Source organism: Phocoena sinus, chromosome 20 (assembly GCF_008692025.1).
Source record: "Phocoena sinus isolate mPhoSin1 chromosome 20, mPhoSin1.pri, whole genome shotgun sequence".
NCBI classification, from domain to species: Eukaryota; Metazoa; Chordata; class Mammalia; order Artiodactyla; family Phocoenidae; genus Phocoena; species Phocoena sinus.
The window spans coordinates 29,165,954-29,192,727 of NC_045782.1; the positions used below are offsets into that span (position 1 = coordinate 29,165,954).

Consider the following 26,774-nt stretch of genomic DNA (forward strand, 5'->3'; position numbering starts at 1 on the left):
TTTTTCTTTATGGCGAGGGAGAGGCCACTGCCGGGACCCCATCGAATCCCCGGACTCTTAGCCTAGTAAGTGCAGGGGTATCTTTCTACGTTACCTGGGCTCGCATCTTCCGTAGCTGGGCCTGTTGCTGCTTGTGGTCTTACGGTTTACAGAGGTGGGAAGTTTCGCTGGACTCGGAGGGGAGACGGATCGGAAAAGAAGAGGTTTAAGGCTGGGTAAGAAGTGCTACGCCTGGCTCCACTTTAATCATACTTCTATTTAATTAACGCTCTCCAAAAATATGTTTTGGAGCAAAGTCGCCTTCCTTTTGCACAGTCCTTTACATATTTGCTGTTCCAAACGTGGTTCGCGGGCCAACAGCATCGGCATCACTTGGCTGCTTGTTTAAAATACAGATTATCTGGCTCCACCCAGACCTACTGAATCAGAATATGCATTTTAACAAGACCTCCCCCCGCCCCGTGATTCTTATGCACTTTAAGTTTGAGAACGTACACTTTTTGATAGGGAGTAGTACTATGTTCCTTAATATAGTCTTAATATCGTCCGACTTTCTGTGAGAGTATCAGTTTAAAAAGTGTGTCCTTTTTTCTTTGTGACTAGTACTGTGCTGGACTAAGCTTTAGGGAACCGCAATCTCTAGAGAAACAAGACAGGAGCTAACAAAATAATGCTGCACAACATAAAATGTAATTTAGATATAAGCAAGTACCAGCAATAGCCCTATGGATGTTCAAGAGGAATCAGTTGAACTGGTAATGGAAAGTGATTAATTGACAGAAAGCTGTTTGTGGGAGTGTAAACACATTATTTCCATAAAAATGTGTTTTAGGACAATATTAAAGAAATACAATTGTCGTTTTTAAACCAAACAAAGGGCTCCTGTGCCCGCAGTGCAGAAAGCCAAACTGACAGTGGGAGCTTGCAGCAAAGATTTTATTGCAGGGAGCCAGGCGAGGAAGTGGGAGACAAGTCACTCCAACTTGGTCTCTGAGTTAGGGGTTTTTAAAGGGGAAGAACAAAGGAGCTGAGGTTAATCATCTTAGTCATCTGCGGTCTACCCTGTCTTTAGTCCAGTGGTCTGTGGCCCCCGGGATCTGTGTCAACATAATCTATAAAGGTCATTTTACCCTGGAAGATAATTCAGAACAGCAGATAAACAGTGATGTTTATCTGAAAGTTGTGCCCTAAGGCACCTGACTTTCATTACTTATTGTTGATTAGGCAAACGTGATCCAACAGGTATGGGCTAGGCCAAAAGGGAACAAAAGAGGAAGAAGAAAAAGAACAAAAACCCGGGCATTAGTTTTCATTATAAATTAGACATAGGACTTGGTTTCAATTTCTGTTGCTGCCACAGCTTTGTAAGTACCCCCTGACCAAAAGCACTTTTTTGTATCACAGGGTGGAGTTTTAATAGAAGAAGCAGTGCCAACTCATGCAGAGGAGTGTAATTCTTACTCTATTATTTATTGCATCTTCCTACTGGAAATAGTTTTGGACCCATCCTTTAACCATATGAAGGTGCAGTATGATTTGAAGAATTAAAAATCTCCCTCACCAAGAGATTTTTCTGGAATTGTATTAAAGCATATTCCTTAATCAAAATAGAGAACACTTGCTATTCTTTCATTCATTTATTGAATGAAATGGTATTTAATGCCTGCTATACTCTAGGTCCTGGGGAAACAGAGATGAATAAAATTTATCCTACCCTTGAAAAACTCAAATCCAGTGGGGTGACAAACATGCAAACAAAAATTACAATGCAATATAATAAATGCCACAATAAGGGTGTGTATAAAGTGCTATCTATAGAAGCACAAAAGAGATGACGTATCAGCCAGTAAACATTCCATAAGGACAGAGACTGTATTGTATCCTAGCAGCTACCATAGTACCTGGAGGATTATAAGCACTCACCAAAAAGACAAAGAGAGACCTCCCTGGCAGTCCAGTGGTTAAGACTCTGCCCTTCCTTTGCCGAGGGCACTGGTTCAATCCCTGGCTGGGGGACTAAGATCCTGCATGTCGCAAGGCGTGGCAAAAAAAAAAGTAACTGAAGCTGGAAGGCTACATAAATTGACCTGAAGGAGGATACCCCAAGCAGGGGGAAAGGCTGATAACACTATAGAAAGTATCTGGTGTTTGGTATGCCTGAAGTACAAACTGTTAATCATTAGAAGCGATGAGCCTGCAAAAGGCTGTTAGAGCTAAATTGTGAAAAGCTTTGAAAGGTATGCTAAGGAATTTGGTTTATCCAGTGGGTGATGAGTATCCTTCAAATGCTTTTAAACAGGGAATATCAGGGTCATATTTTTGTTTTAAAAGACTAACTCCAGATGCAACTAGAGATTATCATACTAAGTGAAGTAAGTCGGAAAGAGAAAGACAAATACCATATGATATCACTTATATGTGGAATCTAAAATATGGCACACATGAACCTATCTACAAAACAGAAACAAGACTCAAAGACATAGAGAACAGAGTTGTGGTTGCCAAGGGTGGTGGAGCGGGAGTGGGGGTGAGGGGGTGATGGACTGGGAGTTTGGGGTTGGTAGATGCAAACTATTACATTTAGAATGGATAAACAACAAGATCCTAATGTATAGCACAGGGAACTATATTCAATATCCTATGATAAACCATAATGAAAAAGAATATTAAAAAGAAAGAGAATGTATATATGTGTATAACTGAATCACTGTGCTGTACAGCAGAGATTAACACAACATTGTAAATCAACTATACATCAATTTTAAAAATAATTAAAAAAAAAAAAAGACTAACTCCAGAACACTGTAGAAAATAAACTGGCAAGGAGAAGGACTGAAGGTAGGAAGATCACTGGAGGAACACTCAAATCCAAACTGAGGAACATTTTCCAAAACAACTAGCTGGAATTCTTCAAGAATATAAACATGAAGAAAGGCAAATACTTATATAAAAAGGCTGAGGAACTGTTATAAATTAAAGGAGACTGAAGAGATACTACAGTTAAATGCAATGTGGAGAGGGACTTCCCTGGTGGAGTGGTAGATAAGAATCCACATGCCAGTGCGGGGTATATGGGTTTGATTCCTGGTCCAGGAAGATCCCACATGCTGCGGAGCAACTAAGCCCCTGTGCCACAACTACTGTGCCTGCGCTCTAGAGCACATGAGCCACAGCTACTGAAGCCTGCATGCCTAGAGCCAGTGCACCGCAACAAGAGACACCACCACAAGGAGAAGTCCACACACTGCAACGAAGAGTAGCCCCCTGCTCACCACAATTAGAGAAAGCCCGCGTGCAGCAACGAAGACCCAATGCAGCCAAAAATAAATAAAATTAAATCTTTAAAAACAAATAAATAAATAAATGCAATGTGGAGAGGGAAAGGAAGCAGCTGTAAAGGATATTGTTCAGACTATTGAATAGTAATTGAATATGGACTATATTCAAAAGTAAAATTTCCTGATTGTGGTTTTGTAGAATAATGTCCATGTTCATGTAAGGAAACTGAAGCTAAAGTATCTCAGAGTGAAGTATGATGTCTGCAGCTAACTCTGCTCAGTCAAAAACTAAAAACTTTTATGCATGTGTAAGTATTTTTTACATTTATGTACGTTTATTATATATTATATTTTTTACTTTGAAAAGTTTCAAACCTTGAGAAAATTTACAGGAATAGTATAATAAATAGTCATATATCATGCACCTGGATTCACCAACTGTTATCTTTCTGTATAGGGGTGTGTCTGTGTAATATGATATGTAAAAATTATATAAATTACATAAATACGTGGTTATATATTTTATACATTATCATGTATAATATATATTGTACATTGCACACACATATATATATACCCCTATGAAGAGAGATAATTAACAGGTAACAGTTGGTGAATCTAGGCAAATGATATATGAGTGTTAATTATACTATTCTTATAAATTTTCTCAAGGTTTGAAATTTTTCAAAATTAAAAGAGTAGGGGAAAATAGACTATATCAAAAGACAGGGCTTCCCTGGTGGCACAGTGGTTAAGAATCTGCCTGCTGATGCAAGGGACACAAGTTTGAGCCCTGGTCCAAATCCCACATGCCGCAGAGCAACTAAGCCCATGTGCCACAACTACTGAGCCTGCGCTCTAGAGCCCACAAGTCACAACTACTGAGCCCGCATACCACAACTACTGAGCCCACATGCCACAACTACTGAAGCCTGTGTGCTTAGAGCCTGTGCTCTGCAATAAGAGAAGCCACTGCAATGAGAAGCCCGTGCACCACAAGAAAGAATAGCCCCCACTCACTGCAACTAGAAAAAGCCCGTGCACAGCAATGAAGACCCAACGCAGCCAAAAATAAAACAAATTTAAAAATAAAAATTAAAAAAAGATGGAAAACTAGGGAGAGCCCAGGGAAAGATGGTGAAGGCAACTGAAGATACAAGACAGAAAGGGGACGGATGGTAAGGAGAAGGGACAGGATGAATTAATCAGAGAATTATTTCTGATTCATGTTTATGAATAATATATAATTTTAATATAGTCTATTCTAATTTATTTATTTATTTTTGGCTGTGTTGGGTCTTCGTTTCTGTGCAAGGGCTTTCTCTAGTTGCAGCAAGCGGGGGCCACTCTTCATCGTGGTGCGCGGGCCTCTCACTATTGCGGCGTCTCTTCTTGCGGAGCACACGCTCCAGACGTGCAGACTCAGTAGTTGTGGCTCACGGGCCTAGTTGCTCTGCGGCATGTGGAATCTTCCCAGACCAGGGCTCGAACCTGTGTCCCCTGCATTGGCAGGCAGATTCTCAACCACTGCACCACCAGGGAAGCCCGTATAGTCTATTCTATAATGGAGTATTCTAATTTCCTCACTTTTTCTTTTTTTTTTTTTAATGTTGTGGTACAGGTTTGTTTTTGTTTTTAATTGGCCTTAGATTCTTTTCAAAACAAGGCAAGTAAAAAGAAAGGAAGTATATTTTTCAATTTAAGAGATAGGAAAAATGCTTTGAGTAATCATGAAAGAATGAGCTTCTGTCTAGTGTTAGCAATTGGAATCCCACCTAATCTAGCAAAAAGAATTTGTATGTCTCATTACTCTTTTGGAAAGGAGACTTTACATGTCTCACCTAGATAACGATTGCTCTGTACTTCTTTTATAATTGGACAGTTATCCTCTGCAGAGTATCTAAAGCTTTAAGTAAAGCAGTGATAATAAAACAAACCTTAGCTTGCTGTGTCCTCTGTCCTGTTTGAGGTAGGAATTCACTATCTTTCACTTTTGGAAGAGCTATGATTATTTTTTAATATAACGTTAATCTAGGAATTATCTCAGACTGCATCTTTCTATCCTGACAGATTTGACATATTCTCTTAATTCTCTGCATGTGTCAATTACTGTATTGAATTAGAAGGTTATTAAATAGTAATAATGACCCAGGGCCCAGGACATGCCCCCCCACACACACAGACACACACAGAAGAGAGAGGAGAAAATATGATTTAGTTCCCAGACTTTTTTTCATTTAAAAAATAATTTCTGGACTTCCCTAGTGGTCCAATGGTTAAGAATCCGCCTGCCAGTGCATGGGACATGGGTTTGATCCCTGGTCCAGGAAGATCCCACATGCCATGGGGCATCTAATCCTGTGCACCACAACTACTGAGCCCATGCTCTAGAACCTGCGAGCCGCAACTACTGAGCCCACACGCCACAACTACTGAAGTCCATGTGCCTAGAGCCCAAGCTCCAAAACAAGAGAAAAACCACCTCAATGAGAAGCCCATGCACTGCAATGAAGAGTAGCCCCGCTCGTCACAACTAGAGAAAGCCCGCATGCAGCAATGAAGACCCAACACAGCCAAAAAATAAAAATTTATAAATAAATTTATTAAGAAAAGAAAAAGCCCGCACAGAGCAATGAAGACCCAGGGCAGCCAAAAAAAAAATAATAATAATAATTTCCAAAATGACATACTTTGGCTTATGTAGAACTCCTTAGAAATTTGAAGGCATGGGTGCTGGAACAACCACCAGGAAAGGGCTAGAAAATGATGGCCCAGTTTCAGAATGATGGTACTCTTATTTTTCCAGCTAATAGTACATACCAAAGGTTAACTGTCCAATACTACCGGAAGGCTTATTATACTTAGAAAGAAACAAACAAGAAAAGATAGTCCTTTTAATCCTCTCTCTATAATCCTGACTCCCACTTGCCAAAGGCAACCCTATCCACTTTTATAACTGTTTCTGGTGTTTACCTCCATGTTTCTAAGTAACATGTTTATAATACTCTTCCTTTTTTCTTCCCCCCAATGGGTTAAACATTATATAAATTTAGACAACTGCTGATTTCCACTTTCTTTCCTTCTGTCTCCCCAATATATCATAATTTTTAGTTAAATAAACATTCAGTGTTTATACTATAAAATATTGTGTAACAGCTGAACATACAGTATTACTATGATTTCATTTCTTTTCTTGTAGAACTTTTTTCCTAGACTTTTTTTTTTTTTGCCACACCCTGCAGCTTGTGGGCTCTTAGTTCCCCAGCCAGGGATCAAACCCAGGCTATGGCAGTGAAAGCACCAGGTCCTAACCACTGGACCTCCAGGCAATTCCCCCTCCTAGACTTTTTTTTCTTAATATTTTATTTTTTTATTTAATTATTTTTAAACACAAAGTTTTTAAAATATTTATTTGTCTGCATCGGGTCTCAGTTGCGGCGCACAGGATCTTTCATTGCAGCACACAGGCTTCTCTCTAGTTGTGGTGTGGGCTCAGTAGTTGCAACAGGCAGGGTCTCTAGTGGTGCGTGGGCTTAGTTGCCCCACGGCATGTGGGATCTTAGTTCCCTGACCAGGGATCGAACCCGCATCCCCTGCATTGGAAGATGGATTCTTCACCACTGGACCACCAGGGAAGTCCCAGCCCCTCCCAGACATTTTTAATATGCTTACTTTTTCAAGCTCTTATCAGTAACTTGGCCCTAACTTTACAGAAAAACAGCAAATTCTGCTCAGAATGATCAAACACACTAGGTAATTTATCCATTTCTTTTTTTTTTTTTCTCTCCCTGTTTATTTTGGTCTCTGCTCTTCATGGTAAAGACTTTTCCTAAAATGATTGATGATCCTTGGCTGTTATTTATCAAAGGAATACACAAAAAAGATAATTGATTGGCAGCTCAAAGTAGTGGAGGTGGTTATTGTCAACCTGTGGGCACCACAGTGGGTAATTGATCATCAAGGACTTGGCCACTTTGGGTAGAACCCCAAATGTCAATATCTATAGGTCTTTTTTCTTGGGCCAGTCAGTTTCCCTGGAGAAGAATCTTCTAGTCTCCTCCAGGAGGAATGAGAGATGTCGGAGTTTGAGGCTGAGAATTAAGCTTGGTGGCCTGTAGGACTTCCCTGGTGGCGCAGTCGTTAAGAATCCGCCTGCCAATGCAGAGGACACGGGTTCAAACCCTGGTCTGGTAGGATCCCACATGCCGCGGAGCAACTAAGCCCCTGCGCCACAACTACTGAGCCTGTGCCCTAGAGCCCGTGAGCCACAACTACTGAAGCCCATGTACCACAACTACTGAAGCCTGCACGGCTAGAGCCTATGCTCCTCAACAAAGAGAAGCCTGTGTAATAAGAAGTCCGCGCACCACAACAAAGAGTAGCCCCAACTCGCCACAACTAGAGAAAGCCCGCGCGCAGCAATGAAGACCCAACGCAGCCCAAAAAACAAAACAAAAAAAAAACTTGGTGGCCTGTATTTTGGGAGCGGAGCTGAGGAAGGGGATTGAAAGTCTCACTTTTCAGTTAGGATCATCCCCTATCTTCTGTATAGTGACAGAGACATGACCCTACTATGCTTGGTGACCCAAATTCAGCACCTCTAGGTTCAACTTCTCCAGAGAATAAACCTGTCCATAAAATGAAAGCCAGGACACTGCCTGGCTGTAAGGATGGGAGGGCAGAAGTCAAAGGCCTATCCAATTCTTATAAAGACTTTTAATCAATCCAACTTAAGCCCTACCCCAAACCTTCAAAGGAACTAGTTGCTTTCAAGTCCCGAATCTTCTCAGAGTTCTGGGAATGGTCTTGCTTCCTGTTGGCTTCCCTACCAGGCAGGCAAGCCTCAGCTTTCCTCTGCTTTGCCAAGTCAGTTACTACTACTTGTAGATGATTTAGTTCACATCTATCATCTGTTATAGGGTCTACTCCCATTCTTCGTCCTGTGGGTTTATGCCTTTTTTATTCCTTTACTGCCTTTTTCATGATGTTTTCATGATGCTCCACCAGTAGTGTGCTAATAAATATTTATAAATATATATACATAATTTTATTATAAATTACTGATATTATATACTGTTATGATATATAACATAATTATTATAAGCAATGATAAAATATATAACACTCATAAATTTCATAGCCAACTGATTCTCACAAAATGCTATTATTGATTTTTATAGACTTCTTTTATTTGTAACCCACCTGTGGTTGCAATTTATGAACAAGCTTAGTCCCGATATGAACGTTGGTTGATATTTTCATTTACTCTGTGAAGTAAGACAAAAGCAAAACACAAAGATTTATTTTGGAACCTCACTTCAGTAAGCAACCTCTGATGAATCAGATAATCATTTTCAAATAATGGAATAATACTCCTCAATTTTTTTGTGCTATTCACAATGTAACTACAGACAAGATACACTTTTTTTTTTTTTTTTTTTAAGATACACTTTTAAGTTTAATCTGCACTATTAACATTCTTTTCATCACTTTCTTAACAATCAACAAAATAATAAACCAAGCCTTAATTTGTAGTGTTTTATAATAGCCGTGGTGTAAATTCTCCCATCATGGGCAATTTCAAGTTTCCAATATGAAGTCACTGAATGTGTAGTTGGGAAAAAATGAGCAATAATACACCACTCTAAAGCATTTTCACTGTATAGATACAATCAGATTAAAAAAAAAAAAAAAAAAAAACAAACCAAAACCTCAAGAGCATACATAATAGTAAGATCATTAGGAAGTGGTGAGTTTTGTGTATTGATTATCTTTTAAAATATAAATTACCTAATTGTAAGTTTATATAACTTAATTTAAATGGTAGATTTGTTTAACAACTGGCTCACAGACTTCCTAAAAATGTAAAAGTCAGGGCTAATCCCAACACACCACTGGAGTGGAGGTTAAGGTATAGAGTCAATCCACTGAGTTTAACCAGAACATCCAGCTCCTTTCCAAAGTCTGTCTTCATAACTGAGGGATTGATTGGTGAATGTAGGAAAAAGGGAGGCCGGAAGCCAGTTCTCTGTGTCAGTTTGCTCTCTAACAAAAGACATCAAGGCAGGTGAGAGAGGGAACAGGAACAGAATGGGGGAGGGCTGGCTGTGAAGGGGCAGACGGAAGACAGGAAGGGGAGGTTACTGGGGAAATCTCAGATTCTGGGGATCCCAACCAGTGAACTCTGGGCCTTGGATAGAGGTTTCCAGTGACATTTCCTGACAGATAGTCTTGGCCATGGATTTGATGAGGTTTAATTTCTTTTCCAAGCAACCATAAGTTTTTTGTTGCTTCCTGAGGCTTTCCTAAATATCTTCATTCAGAGTATTTTTGTTTTGTGGGGTTTTTTTTATCCTGTAGATATCCCTTGTGTTTAATAATCCCCACTTAGCCTTTATTCACTATTTCAGTAGAAAGGAAAAGTGATGCAATAAAGGTGAAATCAGGTGTCTTGGGATATGTCTCCCAAGCCTGTAAGAACAGTTAAGAAATACGCTGTTAATCTGAGGTCTGGCAATTTGTTAAATAAGATGCTATCAAGAAACTTTACTCCTAGACCAGTTGTTGACATACGTTCTGTCACCCATTGCCATGGAGGGTGCCCTCTGTGAGTCCAGTGCTCTTGGAACTAAAACATTTCTTAGTTTTTACTATCTACATTGGAGCTGGGGGAGGTTCTTCAGCCCTTGGAATCTGAGAGCTGAGCAAGCATAGAGCTACATACCAAGTGCTGGAGGGTTACAGGGTGAACAAAAGTGGAATGAATGTGTATTTTAAAGACCAATTGTTCCTATTCAAATGTAAGTTTGAAGAGAAGGAGGCCCAGCCCTTGAGACCAGTTTTAGTTCTGCTACTTGAATAAGGACATCTTTGTTCCTCAGGTAGCAAAAACTGAAACCAGCAAAGCACTTCTTCACATCACACCAGCTCTGACTTAATTTTCTTCAGAAAAGGATTCTGGGTTAAAATCTAAATATACTAGTGAGTGTTTAAAAGTGCTTTAAAATAAATGTTTTGAAACACCCATGTCTTAGATTTGGGATAATTGTTATTTTGTTGTATATCACCTATTCTACTATTGCATCACAGTGTATTAGGAAGAAAGTGGTCTTTGGAGACTTATGAATCTGGACTTAATGCTTTATTGCATTACATTGGATAAATCATCTCATCTTTCTAAGCCTCAATTTATTCTTATGTAAAAATGGGAATAAAAATCCTCTTCCTCAGGAAAAATACCTTGCACGGTAATGAAGATTCACTGAAAAAATATATGTGAAGGTGTCTAAAAGTAAATGGGCATTATATAAATGGTTAGTTTTGTTTTTCTTTCACTACCAACTCAACTTTGTACATTGGAATCTCAGTAAATGTTACCAGCAAAGAAATTTACTTCCTTTTAATAACTGACATAACCCAACTGTAGCCATCTTCTCTGTTATTGTTACCGAACCAAACTCAGGTCCACTTGCCCAACACAGAGCAAAGCTGATCAACTGACACCAGGTTGTGGTGAAGGAAAGTACAGTGTTTATTGCAGGGCACCAAACAAGGAGAAAGGGCAGCTGGTGCTGAAAAGCGCCAAAGTCCTCAATAGCTTTCAGGCAAGGATTTTTTTTGGCTGCATCACACAGCATGCGGGAGTTCCCAGAACAAGGATCAAACCCACACCCCCTGCAGTGGAAGCGTGGACTCTTAACCACTGAGCCACCAGGGAAGCCCAGGCAATGATTTTTAAAGGCAGCATTAGGGGTGAGGGTAATAGGATGCCTGATCAGCTGGCAGACTTTCAACTTTTTGGTTGGTGGTAAGGTAACAGGGTGATATCTGGGGAATCTTAATCATCAACATTTATGGTTCTAACCAGTCTGGGATCTAAGTGCTGGTGGTCAGCATGTAGTAACCATCTTTTACCTGGGGGGTGTGGTCTTAGATTCTGCAGGACTACACAGAGATATGCATCAGATCATTATATATATCCCTTGAGGAGGAGCTAGGAGTCCTGTGACTCTGTTTTATCTCTGAACTATTGTTTAACCTATCATTGTTTCTGCATTCCCTCACTTCTCTAATTAGTAACTGCTTGAGTCTGCTCTTTGGAACTTGAGGAAGGCTTAAGGAGACTGAAGTCTTTTTTTCTACAAACAAGAGAAAGGGAACAAAAAGAGCTTTTGTACTGGGAAGGCCCTGAAATGTCCTGCTTGATTTCATTATAAAGAAAGGGAAATTCACTTGACTTAATGAAGAAAAGCAAAACAAGCAAAACAAAAACAAAATTAGAGAGTAATATAATGCCAAAGCCAAGGTATCTCTAGAGATAGTTTAAATCTGGGTTTAAATTTTCCTACAGTTTAGGGTGATCTTGGGTGGCTGTGAGGTGGCTCCAGCCTGCGGTGGCTTGAAGTGAGACCTGTTCCCTGACCAGGGATTGAACCCTGACCACAGCACTGCCCTGGTGCTTGTCTGCTTTGAAGAAAGAATTCGGCAAAGAGACAAAAAGTAGTGAGGCAAGTAACATGCTTATTAGGAGAGAAGATACATGCAGAGAAAGCATGGGTGAACTCAGAGAGCAAGAGAGAGAGAGCGGCACACACTTTTGGGGTGGATTATGTTACTTATATGGGGGCAGTTCTGGGTTACCTCTGGCCAATCATCTTGCTTTGTCTGACTTTGAGTCCATGTTTGGTCTGGCACAGGGCCCTCCCCTGTGTGCATGAACATCTTTTAGCCAAGATGGATTCCATCTTTGGTCTCTGAGGAGTTAGCAGAACCTATTATGGTCTGGCTCCCCCTCCCCAAGGATCCTTTTTGCACATGTATCGCTTGGGGGTCTCCTTGACCTCAAGAATGAGAAATATGTGGTCTCTAGCTTTTTATCCAAACAGAACTCAGCTCCTTCTTGCTCCTGCCATTATCTTCATCTTGAAATATCTGTCTACAGGGGACAGATTCCAGCTGCTCAGCCTGGGGCCCATCTATCTCCTGCCTCAAGGGGACTCTGGGTTGCTGGTGGTGACCTATTTCCTAACCAAGGTGGCGGTTACAAGGATGTGTTCACTTTGTGATAATTCATTGAACTGTAGTTAAAACTTGTGTATTTTCTATGTATATGTATTATTCCTCGATAAAAAATGTAAAAACAAATTTTCTCTACAGAAACCATGCCCAAGTTCAAGCAACGAAGAAGAAAGCTAAAAGCCAAAGCGAAAAGATTTTTCAAAAGAAAAGAGGCCTCTCACTTTCAGTCTAAGCTAGTTACACCTCCCCCTCCGCCACCCTCACCAGAAAGGTAAGGCGTAATATGGAACAGAGAAATTATTAAAAATCTGATCATTTTAGGAACAAGTTACCAGATTTAGCAAATAAAGATACAGAACACCCAGTTAAATTTGAATTTCAGATGAACAATGAATGATTTTTTTGTATTGTCCCATGCAACATTTCTAACATACTAAAAAATTATTCACCCTTTATCTGAAATTAAATTTTAACTGAGCATCCTGATTTTATGTAGCAATCATAGGTTAAGAGTTCAAATGAAGTAAAAATCACAAGGAATTGTGTTTGAGGTACACAGTAACTATTTTCTACTTTCCTAGTTGATTTAATTGTATAAACCTGGTAACTAAGTGATGAAAGAGGTGTATATGACTAAAACTTAAATCTTTATTTTGGTAAAGTTTGATCATTTATTCTCTGAGACTCAGGGCTTAAATGTGTTATTAAAAGAGACTCTAAAATCTAAGAACTCTAAGGCAGTAGGTTTCACAATAACATATTTATACATTTTTTGTTAAAGGTCTCTTTAAAGAAAAAATTTTAAAACAAACAGACCCTCAAAAAGCAGTAACCATGATACCATCCTTGACTCCTCTCTCTCCCGAATGTTGCAAAAGCCTTCTAACTGGTCTTCCTGCTCTGCCCTTGCTGCCTCTGCAGTGTATTTCAACATAGCAGCCAAAGTGAGCCTGTTAAAATCATTTCATATTGCTCCTCTGCTTAAATTCTCCAAGGTCTTCCTCTATCAGAGTAAAAATGAAAATCCTTTGTATGACCAACAAGACCTTTATGGTCTGACTCACATTATCTGTTAATCCTCTTCCTTCAATCTTTCCACCCTAGTCATCTGGCCTCCTTGCTATTCCTCAAACACCTCAGACAAACTCCCACCTCAGGGCCTTTGCACTTACTAGTGCTCTTGCCAGGAATGCTCTTATCCCAAATATTTGCTCTGCTAGTTTCTTCACTTCCTTGACGTTTGTTCTCAAAAGTCACCTTTTCGGTGAGACATTCCCTGGCTACCCTATCTAAATTTTCACCTCCACCCAACGTTTCACATTCCCTCTCTTGCTTTATCTTTTGCTCCTTAGCATTTGTTCACTACCTAACAACCCACATATATTATTCATTTAGTTATTTTTACCTTTCTTCCATGAAACTGTAAATTCTATGAGGGCAGGATTTTTATCTATTTTGTTCATTACTAAATCTCGGATACCTATTTGTTTACTATGTTGTTTTATTTATTACTATTTATTTACTCAATAAATATTTGTTGCATAAGTTAATCTGGGAATTCTAGAAGTAAATGAAGAACTTGGCTTTAGATAGTCTCTGCTCCTGAGTCATACTATAAAACTAGCTTGTTATTTAATTAGAGGCTGTTAATTCCAACTTAGGAGTTTTTGCTTTGTTTGGTTTTGTTTTTCCTACAGAGTGGTTATTCCTTCAACAGATACACCCCTTAGCAGAAGCTGGCTAAGACCGTCCTGGAACTTCAAATTTCCCAATTTTAAAGATGCAGTAAAGCTTTGGACAAATAGAGTATGGTCTATATACAACTGGTTTCAGAACTGCATGGCCTGGGTATGGGTTTGACATACATATTTTCAGCATTATGGTTTTTCTGCATACTGGGTGTGTGTGTTCATGTGTGTGTGTGCTCAGGTCAGCAGACACTCAGGCTAAACTCAGATGAGATGAAATTGTGTGGTCATGTCTGCCCTCAATTTTTTTTTTTTTTTTGGCTGTACACGGGCCTCTCACTGTTGTGGCCTCTCCTGTTGCGGAGCGCAGGCTCAGCGGTCATGGCTCACGGGCCCAGCCGCTCCGCGACATGTAGGATCTTCCCGGACCGGGGCACGAACCCGTGTCCCCTGCATCGGCAAGCAGACTCTCAAACACTGTGCCACCAGGGAAGCCCAATTTTTTCTTTCAATAAAAAAAATTTTTTTAATTGAAATATAGTTGATTTACAATGTGTTAGTTTCAGGTGTACTGCAAAGTGATTCAGTTACACATATACATACACACATATTTTTCATAGTATTTTCCATTATAAATTATTATAAGGTATTGAATATAGTTTCCTGTGCTATACAGTAGGTCCTTGTTATTGCCTTCACTTCTATAAAACATACATCAAACCACTTTCTTGTCCTTATCATATTGCTCATTGGATTCAGGCTTGATTATTTTTTAATTTCAGAGTTTGGAAGTATTGAAAGACACCATCTTTCCATCCCATTTCTGCCACCAAGAACTTCATAGTCTAAAACAACGGTTTCGCATTTTGGAAAGTGAATTACACAAGCTCCAGGAAGCATTGAAGGTTAGTATTATCAAATGAAAAACAAATCCAGAATTAGGTAAGGAGGGAAGGGGTTGTCCCCCATTGGAACCCCAGTGTGCTTTTACTGGAAGGAGGAGTGGCTACAGGCTAGTGTTAGTTCTGGGCATGTCTGCTCTCAGGTCTAGTCCTTAAACTTCAGAAGCTCTGCTCTGTATTGGAGGGGGGCTGACCCCTGCAGGCTACATTTCCCAAGCTCCATGTCATCTGGCTCCTGGTGTGCTGGACTAATGGGAGACACTGATGAGAGATTAGAAGGAGAGAGAGGATGGGGTATTTTTCCCCTTTGTTCTCTGTGTTGGGCAATTTCTCCAGCAATGGTTGTTGTTGCCTCCCTAACTCCAGCTCCCACTAGGTAAGTCAACCATGTTTCTAGATTCTCTGGGTTAACCCAGCTCCAGAGATCTGGTTATACTGTCCTTCTCTTTGGCCATGCAGTGTCAGGGTGTTCATGGCTTTATGCTGTTGCTAATCTCTGGGATGCCTCACTGTCCCCTGCGTGCTTCTCAGCTCTTCCATCAGCAGTATAGCCAACTCACTATATTACATGTCCCCTCTTCTAAATACTCAGGGTGGTTTCTATTTTCTTGACTGATATAGGCAGGAAAAAACTATAAATATCCACTCTCTCCGAACTCCCCTAAGCAGGATCCCTATTCTCAGTGTCTAAAACCTAAAGAATAAACATTGTGCTCATTGGTTTGGAGAGACACTTCTGGGATTACACCCCTACTTCCAGAATTTGTGCCTCAAGATGAGCTAACCAGAGGAGGAAAGGCAAATCACCTCATGACCTGGACTTCACAACCTGGACCTCAGTTTCTTCATCTATAAAGTGGAGAAGATGCCATCTGTAGTGAGCTGAATGATGGCCCCCCAAAAGATATGTCCAAGTCCTAATCCCTGGAACCTGTAAATATTACCTTTTTTGGGAACAGGGTCTTTGCAGATATGAGTTAAGGATTTTGAGGTGAGGAGATCATACTTTATTATCTGGGTGGACCCTCAATCCAGTGACAAGTGTCCTTATAAAAGACACGCAGAGTAGAACATACAGAGAAGAGGAGAAGCAATGGGACCACAGAGGCAGAGAGTGGAGTCATGGGGCCTCAAACCAAAGGATGCCAGTAGATTCCAGAAGCTGGAAGAGACAAGAAACAGATTCTTCCCTGGAGCCTTCTTAGGGAGTGCAGTCCTACTGACACCTTGATTTCAGTCTTCTAACCTCCAGAACTGTGAGAGAATGAATTTTGTTTTAAGCCACCAAGTTTGTGATACTTTGTTACAGCAGCCTGTAGTATGCCCCCTCACTTCTTAGGGTCGTTGTATTCATTTGCTAGGGCTGCCATGACAAAGCAGCACAGACTGGGTGACTTATACAACAAAAATTTATTTTCTCCCAATTTTGGAGGCCAGAAGTCTAGGCTCAAGGTGTTGGTAGGGTTGGCTTCTAATGCCTCTCTCCTCGACTTGCCTTCTATGTCCTCAGATTGTCTTTTCTCTGTGCACGTGCATCCCTGGTGTCTCCTGTTTGTTCAAGTTTCGTCTTTATATAAGGACACCAGTCACATTGGATTAGAGCCCACCCTAATGGCTCCTTTTAATTTAATCACTTCTTTAAAGGCCCTATCTCCAAATACAATCACATTCTGAGGTACTGGGGGTTGAGGGTTCAATATATGAGTTGCAATGGGGGAGGACAATTCAGCCCATAACAGTCATGTTCCAGGCCCTTGAACTTTTTTATCAGTTCCTTGAATATACTATATTCTTGGTTGCATTAAGTGTTTTTCCCTCTGCCAGGAACTCTTCCCCCAGTTTTTATCTCCCTTCTTCACCTGGTAAAGCTAAATTCACCTTTGAGATCATGGCTAAATATCACTCCCCAGACCTCTGACTATTCATGCTCACAGCACACTTCATGGCTCTTATTGAAGTATTATTTTGGTTTGTTTTGAATGTGTTTTGTGTATGTTTAATGTCTTGTCTTCCTCGCCGGACTGTCAGCTCGATGAGGTGACAGACAGGGCTCATATTGTACCCACAGCGCCTGGCATATAGCACACACAAAACAAATATATGAATGAATGAATGAGCTTGTGATAAATGAGAAAATATTACGGAGCATATGGTATACTGAGAAAGCATTCAATACATGGTAGGTATGGTTTTGATGACTCTCAACCATAAGAACCAAATAAATCTGTTCTTCAGTTGCCAACTGTAACGTTTTCTTCCAGGCCGTCTCAGAAAATTCTTCCTGTCCAAGCTGTGGTCAGATGTGTCACACGCGTGGTAAACTTACAAATGTGCCTGCATGTGCTCTAACCACCCCTGGAGACTCCGAGGCTGTACTGCCCACCTCACTGCCACAGCCAGCCAGTCGTCTTCCTCCGCCCCCGCCTCCGCCCCCTCCGCCCCCGCCCCCGCTCCCTCCGCCTCCACCACTGACAGCACCTTTGCTGCTCAGAAAATCTGATCTCACTAAAGCACATCAGGTAAAAAACAATCTAGTAAAGGTGTGTTTTGGTCAGTGTGTAATGAAGGAGTACAGCCAGGTGTCCTTTTAAGGCTGGGCTAAGGGCTTTGACAGGAAGGGCTGCATTTTGTTCTGTTTCCATATCTTAATTATGTCAATTATTGTTTTTAAAGACACAGTCCTCTGAGAGATCACGAAAGTGGGATTTAGAAATGAAAGTGATTTTTTTTCAAGGATAAATGAATGAAATCCATCAAGGTGGGAGATTCCTGTTGGATTCTTTACAAAAATGGAAATGTCTCTGGGAAACCAAATTAAAAACAAAGATAGCTTAGTGAGTGAAGTCAGAATAAAAAGAATTTGTGGATCCTAAAGTATAATGCCATTAGGCTGGAGAACCAGTCTCCATTAGAGTTACTTATCTTCCAAGAGGACCAGAGTATTTGTGAATCACTAAGATAGGCCTGGCCCTATTTAAAAATCTGCTGAATTTTCACTACAGATATATTTGGTTGAAAATGGCTGAATTAAATGCAGAGCCTATTGTTATATTTGCCCTAATATATACCTCTTTGAGTATACGTCCTTCCTCAATGGGAACTGAGTCATCCTTTTAGGGAGTTCAGGCAAAACTTCACTTTGTTTTTTTTTTTTAACTTGCTCTTTAAAAATTTTTTTTGATTAATTAACTTATTTTTATTTTTGGCTACGTTGGGTCTTCGTTACCGCGGTGGGCTCTCTCTAGTTGTGGCGAGCAGGGGCTGCTCTTTGTTGCGGTGCACAGGCTTCTCATTGCAGTGGCTTCTCTTGTTGCGCAGCACGGGCTCTAGGCGCGCGGGCTTCAGTAGTTGTGGCGCACGGGTTTAGTAGTTGTGGCTCGCGGGCTCTAGAGCACAGGCTCAGAAGTTGTGGCGCACAGGTTTCGTTGCTCCATGGCATGTGAGATCTTCCCGGACCAGGGCTCGAACCCGTGTCCCCTGCATTGGCAGGTGGATTCTTAACCACTGAGCCACCAGGGAAGTCCCCAAAATTTCACTTTGATTTAAGGAACTCCTTCATCTCCTGTCCTAAGACTCCTAAGGAAGATGCATAGTTATAAGGAACTAGCCCATCTCTTACTATCAAAGCCTTACATTTTGGTGAATACTTTTCAATAGCCTTAGCATCCATGGATACTGAAAACGGAGTTGTTCTTGGTTGAATGGAAAGAATTTGATAGGCTCCTAGGGGAAATAAGAGTTAATTTTTAAGTTAATTTTGAAAGAGTCTTTAAAAACTAGATTTGGATTTGCATTTGACTAGATGTCCTGGTTCCAATTTGAATTCTAACCTCTCCATGTATTTTAAGGCTGGACCATTAAAAAAAAATGTACCCATGCATATAACAGTTAAAGATCTACTGACTGTGAAATTAAAGAAGACACAGAGTTTTGATGAAAGGAGGAAGGTAAGATGTCATTGACCAAACATGTGGTCTTTCGGCTTTTAACATGGTTGTCCCTTAATGGAAAATAAGCATAAGTCTTAAATATAGAAACCATTCTGAGGTAAGTATTTGATTTTTATTTTTTTGAGTAATTTTGGATCTCCTCAACAAAATAGGTAAATCCCCAAATTATTTAATTAGGCAGTTTTATCTACCAACCATTAGTTTGAAGGGGCAGAGATATACTTTGAAGCTTTGGAATAAAAATTGAATAGATATATCTTACACATATTCAGCACTCAAATATTTATTGTTTTAGTATGTTTACATTTTGAATGCTATTTTTAAATGTGTTTTTAATAGTGTCTCATTTTGTGATTAAAGCTTGTACCATCACCAAAGGCACAGAATCCACTAGTTACTGTCTCTGACCTGCGGTGCGTTTCCCTGAAACCGAAGTCCAAAGTGTTATCAACTCGAGTTACAAATGTCTTAATGTAAGGAAATACACAGTACTACACTCTACTGCTACTTAAATTAATGATTTTTTTGCTTATTTCTAACTTTAAAAGTTACATATGATCATTGAAAATTGAAATCTACAGAAACGTTTCAAGAAGAAAACAAAAATCATGCAAATAATCCTATCATTGGAGATAGCCACATACTGTTAACATACTGTTGTTTATCATTCTAGTCTTTCTCTGGATATATACTCTATTATTTCCATTTCACGATGCTGTTTATTACAAAATACACCATTGATTTAATAACAGATTTGGGAGGGAAATATTATCAGGAATTTTCAAAGCAGCACAATTTCAGAAATAATAAAATAAGAAAACTAGTTTTCTTGGAATTAATGAAACATGATATGTTTATGTTTTAGAATCAATGAAATATGATATGTTTATGTGTGTACCTGTGTATAATCATATTATACATATAGATATGGGTTTTCCCATTAATATGTCATGAACTTTCCCATATCATTAAAAATTAGTTTAAACCATCATTTTGACTTCTTCAATAGATGCAGTTTTTTAATATGTGAATTTCATAGATAAAATCCTGTTTTGAGACATTTAGGTTGTTTGTGATTTTTTTTTCTATAACTCTTCAATAAACATCCTTGTCCGTCATCTGTATGCATAGCTGAGTTTTGCCCTAAGATGAATTCTTACATGTGTAATTACTGAGTCAAAAACTATTACTTATTAGAATCACTATATCACTTTATGCTCCTATCTGCATCTACTGCTATTTTTAAATGTAATAAATAGTAACAAATGCAACAAACTACTTTCTAGGATGTTGCCTATAGAAATGACTGCTTTGCTTTGGAAAAATTATAAAATCTGGCAAGCTCTAACTTTTGTATCTTTATTTTATCAGTACTCCTGGTAAAAGCCAGTTAGATCTGCGAAAACTACTCAGAAAAGTCGATGTAGAGAGGTAATCCACTCTCCTATCTTTATGCTTTCTAAATTCATTTGAAAATTCAGCATAAAACACAGCTCCTAATATTTTCAATACCTTTGCAGGAGCCCAGGTGGAACCCCACTTACCAATAAAGAAAATATGGAAACAGGAACTGGGCTGACCCCAGTAATGACCCAGGCCTTGAAGAGAAAGTTTCAGGTAAGCCTTTAGGGAAAAAAAGACTTTGGATCCTTTTCTTCAAATGTATTTATTTAGAATCATAATCTAAAGCATCTTTCTTAATAATAGTAATTTTAAAACAGTTCATTATGCTTTATAAAGCACTTTCATATTTAGGCTTCAAGAAATTCTATGAGATAGCTAGGATTATCATCTCCACTTTAGCAATGAATGTCTGGCTTTATTAATTTCATTAATAAGTATTTATTAAGCATTTCCTATATGCCAGGCACTGTGCTGGCGTACCAGGGGTATAGCAAAAACAGACACAGATCTGCTGTCTTGGATCTTTCAGTCTAGTGGGGAAAGTAGATATTAATCATATAATCACAATTTGTATAATTTTGCACTGAAGTAACTTCTGTGAAGGAAAGGAACAAGATTCTGTTGGGGGGAACTTGATCTAGCCTGGATGATCTAGGAAAGATTCCCTTAGGAAGGGATGAGGTAAGACTTGAAAGATGAATAGGCATTAACTGGAGAGGGTACCTGTGGAGTGAGCCCAACTTGGATTCAGGGAGGAGAGCTCTAGGGAAAAAGAACAGCAGGTGCAAGGGTCTCATGGTGGGAGGGATCACAGTCTATCTGAGGAATTGAAAAGTGGCCGGTGTGGCTGTAACAGAAAGATAGGAATAGAGATGGGGATAGGAGTCAGATCATGCAGAGTTGATAAGAAAAGGTCTTGGCAGCTTTCTTCTTTGTCACCTACATGTATGACCCATACACCAAAATCCAGTGCATCAGCTGGCCCTTGTGTGATTTCTTCCAAACCCTATTTGTCTCATCTCCCTGATCACCTCTATCATCAGATCTGTGAGAAGGAGCCATCCTTCCACCACCCCTGCTAGAGTGCTGGGGCACAGGGCTGCTGGCCTCTTTGGCTATGAAGCTTATATTTCCATCTCCCTCTGGGCCAAGAGACACACCACAAACTCCACTGCAGACACTCTTCCCACCCCAGCACTGTCCTCCCTTCCTTCATTCCCTTGTTAAGAATCAGTGCCTTTTGCAAAAGAAATAAAAGCAAAAATAAACAAATGACAACTAATCAAACTTATAAGCTTATACACAGCAAAGGAAACCATAAACAAAACAAATAGACAGCCTACAGGGACTTCCCTGGCAGTACAGTGGTTAATACTTCACCTACCAATGCAGGGGGTGTGGGTTCGATTCCTGGTCAGGGAGCTAAGATCCCACATGCCTCTAGACCAAAAAACCAAAACATAAAACAGAAGCAATAATGTAACAAATTCAATAAAGACTTTAAAAATAGTCCACATCAAAAAAATCTAAAAAAGACAGCAGAATACAACCTGAATTTAAAAAAAAAAAAAAAAAAAAAAAGGCAACATACAGCCTGGGAGAAAATATTTGCAAACAATGTGACTGACAAAGGCTTAATTTCCAAAATATACAGACAGCTCATGGAACTCAATAACAAGAAAAACAAACAACCCAATCCAAAAAAATGGGCAGAAGACCTAAATAGACATTTCTCCAAAGAAGACATACAGATGGGCAACAGGAACATGAAAAGATGCTCCACATTGCTAATTATTGGAGAAATGCACTGGTCAGAATGGCCATCATCAAAAAGTCTACAAATAATAAATGCTAGAGAGGGTGTGGGTAAAAGGGAACACTCCTACACTGTCGGTGGAAATGTAAATTGGTGTAGCCACTATGGAAAACAGGATGGAGATTACTTAAAGAACTAAAAATAGAGTTACCATATGATCCAGCAATCCCACTACTGGGCATATATCCAGAAAAGACAAAAACTCTAATTAAAAGAGATACATGCACATCAATGTTCATAGCAGGACTATTTATAATAGCCAAGACATGGAAGCAACCTAAATGTCCATCAACAGATGAATGGATAAAGAAGATGTGGTACACACACACACACGCAAACACACACACACACAGTGGAATAGTACTCAGTCATAAGAAAGAATGAAATACTGCCATTTGCAGCAACACAGATGGACCTAGAGATTATCATACTAAGTGAAGTTAGGCAGAGAAAGACAAATATTATATATCACTTATATGGAATCTAAAAAAAAATAATGCAAATGAACTTATTTACAAAACTGAAATAGACTCACAGACATAGAAAATAAACTTACAGTTACCAAAAGGGGGGGTGGGGGGAGGGATAAATTGGGAGCATGGGATTAACAGATACACACTACTATATATAAAATAGATAACAAGGATTTACTGTATAGTGGAGGGAACTATATTCGCTATCTTGTAATAAGCTATAGTGGAAAAGAATCTGAAGCTGTACACCTGAAACTAATACAACATTGTAAATCAGCTACCGTTTAAAAAAGAGAGAATCAGTGCCTTTTGCAGGACAGCTTTGTTTCCCTCTTGCCGATCAACTTGGTCCTCCTGGGCACTATATGACCTTCTTTGGAGGTGTGACTGGATTCCTCTTTCCTCCTTTTGGAGCATCCAATAGGAGTCCACCCCCAGATCCTTGGTAATACCACAAATTGTGATGGGCAGAGGGAAGAACCCTCACTTCCTTTCTTTGTTTAGCTCTAGGATCCTTTTTGTCCCTGCCCTACCCCATAACTACTATAGTGGGTTGGGTAATGTGGAAACAATTAAAAATATAATGAACAATAAACCCATATATTGAGCATTGACATCTAAAATCACACATAAGACCTATGCCATATGTTGTGCTCCTCAAAATCCACTTACTAGAAGATATCTAGTAAAAACTGTTGTTAGACATGGAATGACTTTTCCCACTCCTTAGACTTCCTTTTTCGTTTAATTCTGAAGCAACTGTATTAGTTAGGCTTTGCATTTGCCTACTCGTAATAGAAATCTGACTATAGTGACTTAACCAAATAAGGCCTTATTTTTCTTTTCTGCATATTGCCTTGGGAAATAGGCAGTGCATAACGGGTACAGCAGCTTGACCATGTAATCACCTCTCTTCCATCCTTAATATGTGGCTTTTATCCTTATGGTGCAGAATATCAACACTTCCTGAAGCCTCACGTCCACATTGTAGGCAAGATAAGAAGGGCAAAGGGCAAAAGGGTGTGCTAGCTAAGCTGCCCTTCATCTCTTTAAACAGGGGATATCCAGGAACTTCTGATAATATCAGGGAAGCTGGGAAAAAGTGGTTTTTAGAAACCAGGTGCATTGCTGCCTTGCATAAAATCTGGGTTTTGTTAGTGAGGAAGAAGAAGAGCTGTGCTGGCCACAAGAACATAATTCATATTATACTTGGGACCTTTGTTTTTTTTCATAGCTGGCTCACCCTAGAAGCCCAACTCAAACTCTGCCACTTTCTACAAGCAGCTTTGATGAACAAAATGATGCCACCTCTGCCTGACTCCATATGATGCTCCATAAAATATATGGATATTATCCCAATCCTTTTTTTAATGTAGTATGTATAAATAATTATATTAATCTATAATTCATTCGAAGAATTAAAATATGTATGGAGCCCATACATACTGTAGTATAAAGCAAGTATTAGGATATTTTCTAGTTTACATGATCAGTAATAGAACAGATGGGAAAATGCAATGCCCAAAGTGATGTTTATCCTGGAATTACCAAATTTAGGTTGGGGAGGTTATTCAAGTTTAACTAGATAACTCTAATTTTTACTCTATAGGTGCAGTTATGACATTAAGAAAATAACCTGGTGCCCATTCATCTTGGGTAGTCTCAGGTAATTGAAAAGCAAAGTATTTCAGCCTGTAAAGTTCATGCATTCATTAAGTGCTACAAACTTAACCATAAAAAACAGACCCTCCAGATTTTATTTCTGTTCCCTATAATCAATTAAGAAGTAAAACCATCCCCCATTCAAACCTAACTGTTCCAAAAGAATTTGAAACAAAAACTCCAATGTGACCTTAAAAATTAGAATATCATGGGACTTCCCTGGCGGTGCAGTGGATGGGACTCCGCTCTCCCAATGCAGGGGGCCTGGGTTCAATCCCTGGTCAGGGAACTAGATCCTGCATACATGCTGCAACTGAGAGTTCGCATACTGCAACTAAGGAGCCTACATGCTGTAACTAAGGAGCCTACATGCTGTAACTAAGGAGCTGGCAAGCTGTGACTAAGAAGCCCTGGAGCCACAGCTAAGGAGCCTGCCTGCTGCAACTAAGACCCGGCGTAACCAAAACAGTAAATAAATGGTTTTTTAAGAAATTAGAATATCATTTCTAGCATCTTAGGTAGGTAGTTATATCTGGCTTACTGAAGTCTGAGATATTCCTAACTTTGATATCTGCTATCCACATTCATGACGCTAAATATAAATTTCTTTTTTTAATTAATTTATTTATTTTTATTTATGGCTGTGTTGGGTCTTCGTTTCTGTGCGTGGGCTTCCTCTAGTTGTGGCGAGCGGGGGCCACTCTTCATCGCGGTGCGCGGGCCTCTCACTATCGCAGCCTCTCTTGTTGCGGAGCACAGGCTCCAGACGCGCAGGCTCAGTAGTTGTGGCTCACGGGCCCAGCCGCTCCGCGGCATGTGGGATCCTCCCGGACCAGGGCTCGAACCCGTGTCCCCTGCATTGGCAGGCGGACTTTCAACCACTGTGCCACCAGGGAAGCCCCTAAATATAAATTTCATGAAGACCTCAACAGGAACCTTGTGTTTTCCACAGTGCCCCACCAAGGATTCTCTGAAGTCCATAGCAGGTTCATTGTGAGATCTGATTCCCTGTCCTCAGCCACCTATTGATTCAATAACAGTGATCATGTACACCTCACTGGATTTTGCTTTTTCCTGACAGTACAGGCTTGACAGATTTAGCAAATATAAACACATGACACCCATCAAAGTCTAATTTCAGATAAACAACAAGTAACTTTTAAGTATAAATATGTCCCATTAAACAATGAATTTTTTGAAGTTTAAATATGTCCCCAATATTGCATGGGACATATTTATGCTAAAAAATTATTCGTTGTTTATCTGAAATTCAAATTCAACTGAACATCCTGTATTTTATTTGGCAACCCTATCAGTCAGTCTTCTACAAAGTTGCCAATTTCTGGGAGCCCCCAGTTTGTCAGACATGTCTACTTAGCAGTAGACACTACTCTAGCTTCAGCCAGGACCCCTAATCACTAATGCGATAAATATGGAAGAAGAGGAACTCTCATTAGGGTAAGTGTGACTCTGAAGGCACAGGATTAGCTTTGATGCTGATAACTTCCACTGCAGTTCCAAGAATAAGGATAGCAGCTCCTCATGGAGGGGAAACAAGGAGTGGCAGTTTTTCACTGAACTTTCTAGCCCGACAGGAAACAGCTACATAAGATGATATCTCTGAAATATCCCCTGGTTATCTCAGGCTAGAAAGATATTTTAGCAATTTCCCCAAAATGCCTATATTTCCTCAGATAAATATAGCTTTGAGATGCCAAATACAGTTTTGTGGAAAGTCACCAAACTGGAAGGCAGACGTGAGGACAGTGTTCTTTTTTTCATGAGACCCACATTTATATTTACATTTATGTATGCAAATTAAACGGATAATGGAAGTTAAGAAATATATCTGTTTCTGGGATTCCCTGGTGGCTCAGTGGTTAAGAATCCGCCTGCCAATGCAAGGGTCACGGGTTCGAGCCCTGGTCCGGGAAGATCCCACATGCCACGGAGCAACTAAGCCCATGTGCCACAACTACTGAGCCTGCACTCTAGAGCCCGCGAGCCACAACTACTGAAGCCCACGTGCCTAGAGCCCATGCTCCGCAGCAAGAAGCCACGCAGTGCAATGAAGAGTAGCCCCCGCTCGCCACAACTAGAGAAAGCCTGTGCACAGCAACGAAGACCCAATGCAGACAAAAATAAATAAATTTATATTAAAAAAAAATATGTCTGTTTCTAATAATTTTTTTAAACCTGCTACTATGTTTATATTAAGTGAAATTAAAGGGAATAATCACTGAGAATAAAGCCAGTGAGTATTTGTAAATATTTTCTGGGACATTTATAATGTTTATAATATTAATAAACCACTGTGTACTGTATCAATTTATTTTAAATGATTTGATCATTCTTGTGAGATAAAGGTTCATTTTTAAAAAAAACTATAGAAATCCTATAGATAAACATTTGTAAAGCTGCTATTACCGTTGTACCAGTATTGAAGTGTGTTCTATCTTACATCTCTTACTAATTTTATGACAGGTTTTATACTGTACCCATTTGAGAATCCTGTAACTGCTATGGCCTCATTAAATTGTTGCTGATCATATGCTTCCAGTGTTTATTTTGAGACTGAGCCTT

The 26,774-nt window shown here is 39.7% G+C and overlaps 1 protein-coding gene across 3 annotated transcripts; it reads left to right on the top strand.

Moving 5' to 3' along the window:
- Positions 1 to 24,905, top strand: PRR11 (proline rich 11). 3 transcript variants are annotated; one of them, XR_004347221.1, is made up of 11 exons: positions 49 to 215; positions 12,435 to 12,567; positions 13,994 to 14,144; positions 14,767 to 14,889; positions 17,148 to 17,405; positions 18,735 to 18,833; positions 19,197 to 19,309; positions 20,208 to 20,267; positions 20,357 to 20,453; positions 23,764 to 23,904; positions 24,139 to 24,905. XR_004347221.1 is itself a non-coding variant. In XM_032615040.1 (10 exons), exons 2-10 carry the CDS (start codon positions 12,440 to 12,442, stop codon positions 23,845 to 23,847), a joined length of 1,113 nt encoding a protein of 370 aa, XP_032470931.1. In that variant the 5' UTR covers positions 1 to 65; positions 12,435 to 12,439; the 3' UTR covers positions 23,848 to 24,905. The 3 variants fall into 3 exon arrangements, 2 of the variants coding, with proteins under 2 accessions (XP_032470931.1, XP_032470930.1); XM_032615040.1 differs by having other exon boundaries at positions 1 to 65; positions 23,764 to 24,905; XM_032615039.1 differs by having other exon boundaries at positions 23,764 to 24,905.
- Positions 24,906 to 26,774: the final 1,869 nt, after the last annotated feature.

Coding starts and splice junctions, on each gene's coding strand:
- PRR11 (XM_032615040.1), top strand. CDS start 12,440: ATGCCCAAGTTCAAGCAACGAAGAAGAAAGCTAAAAGCCAAAGCGAAA. Junction 17,406..18,734: donor ATCTCACTAAAGCACATCAG/GTAAAAAACAAT, acceptor ATGTATTTTAAG/GCTGGACCATTAAAAAAAAA. Junction 20,268..20,356: donor AGAAAAGTCGATGTAGAGAG/GTAATCCACTCT, acceptor ATACCTTTGCAG/GAGCCCAGGTGGAACCCCAC.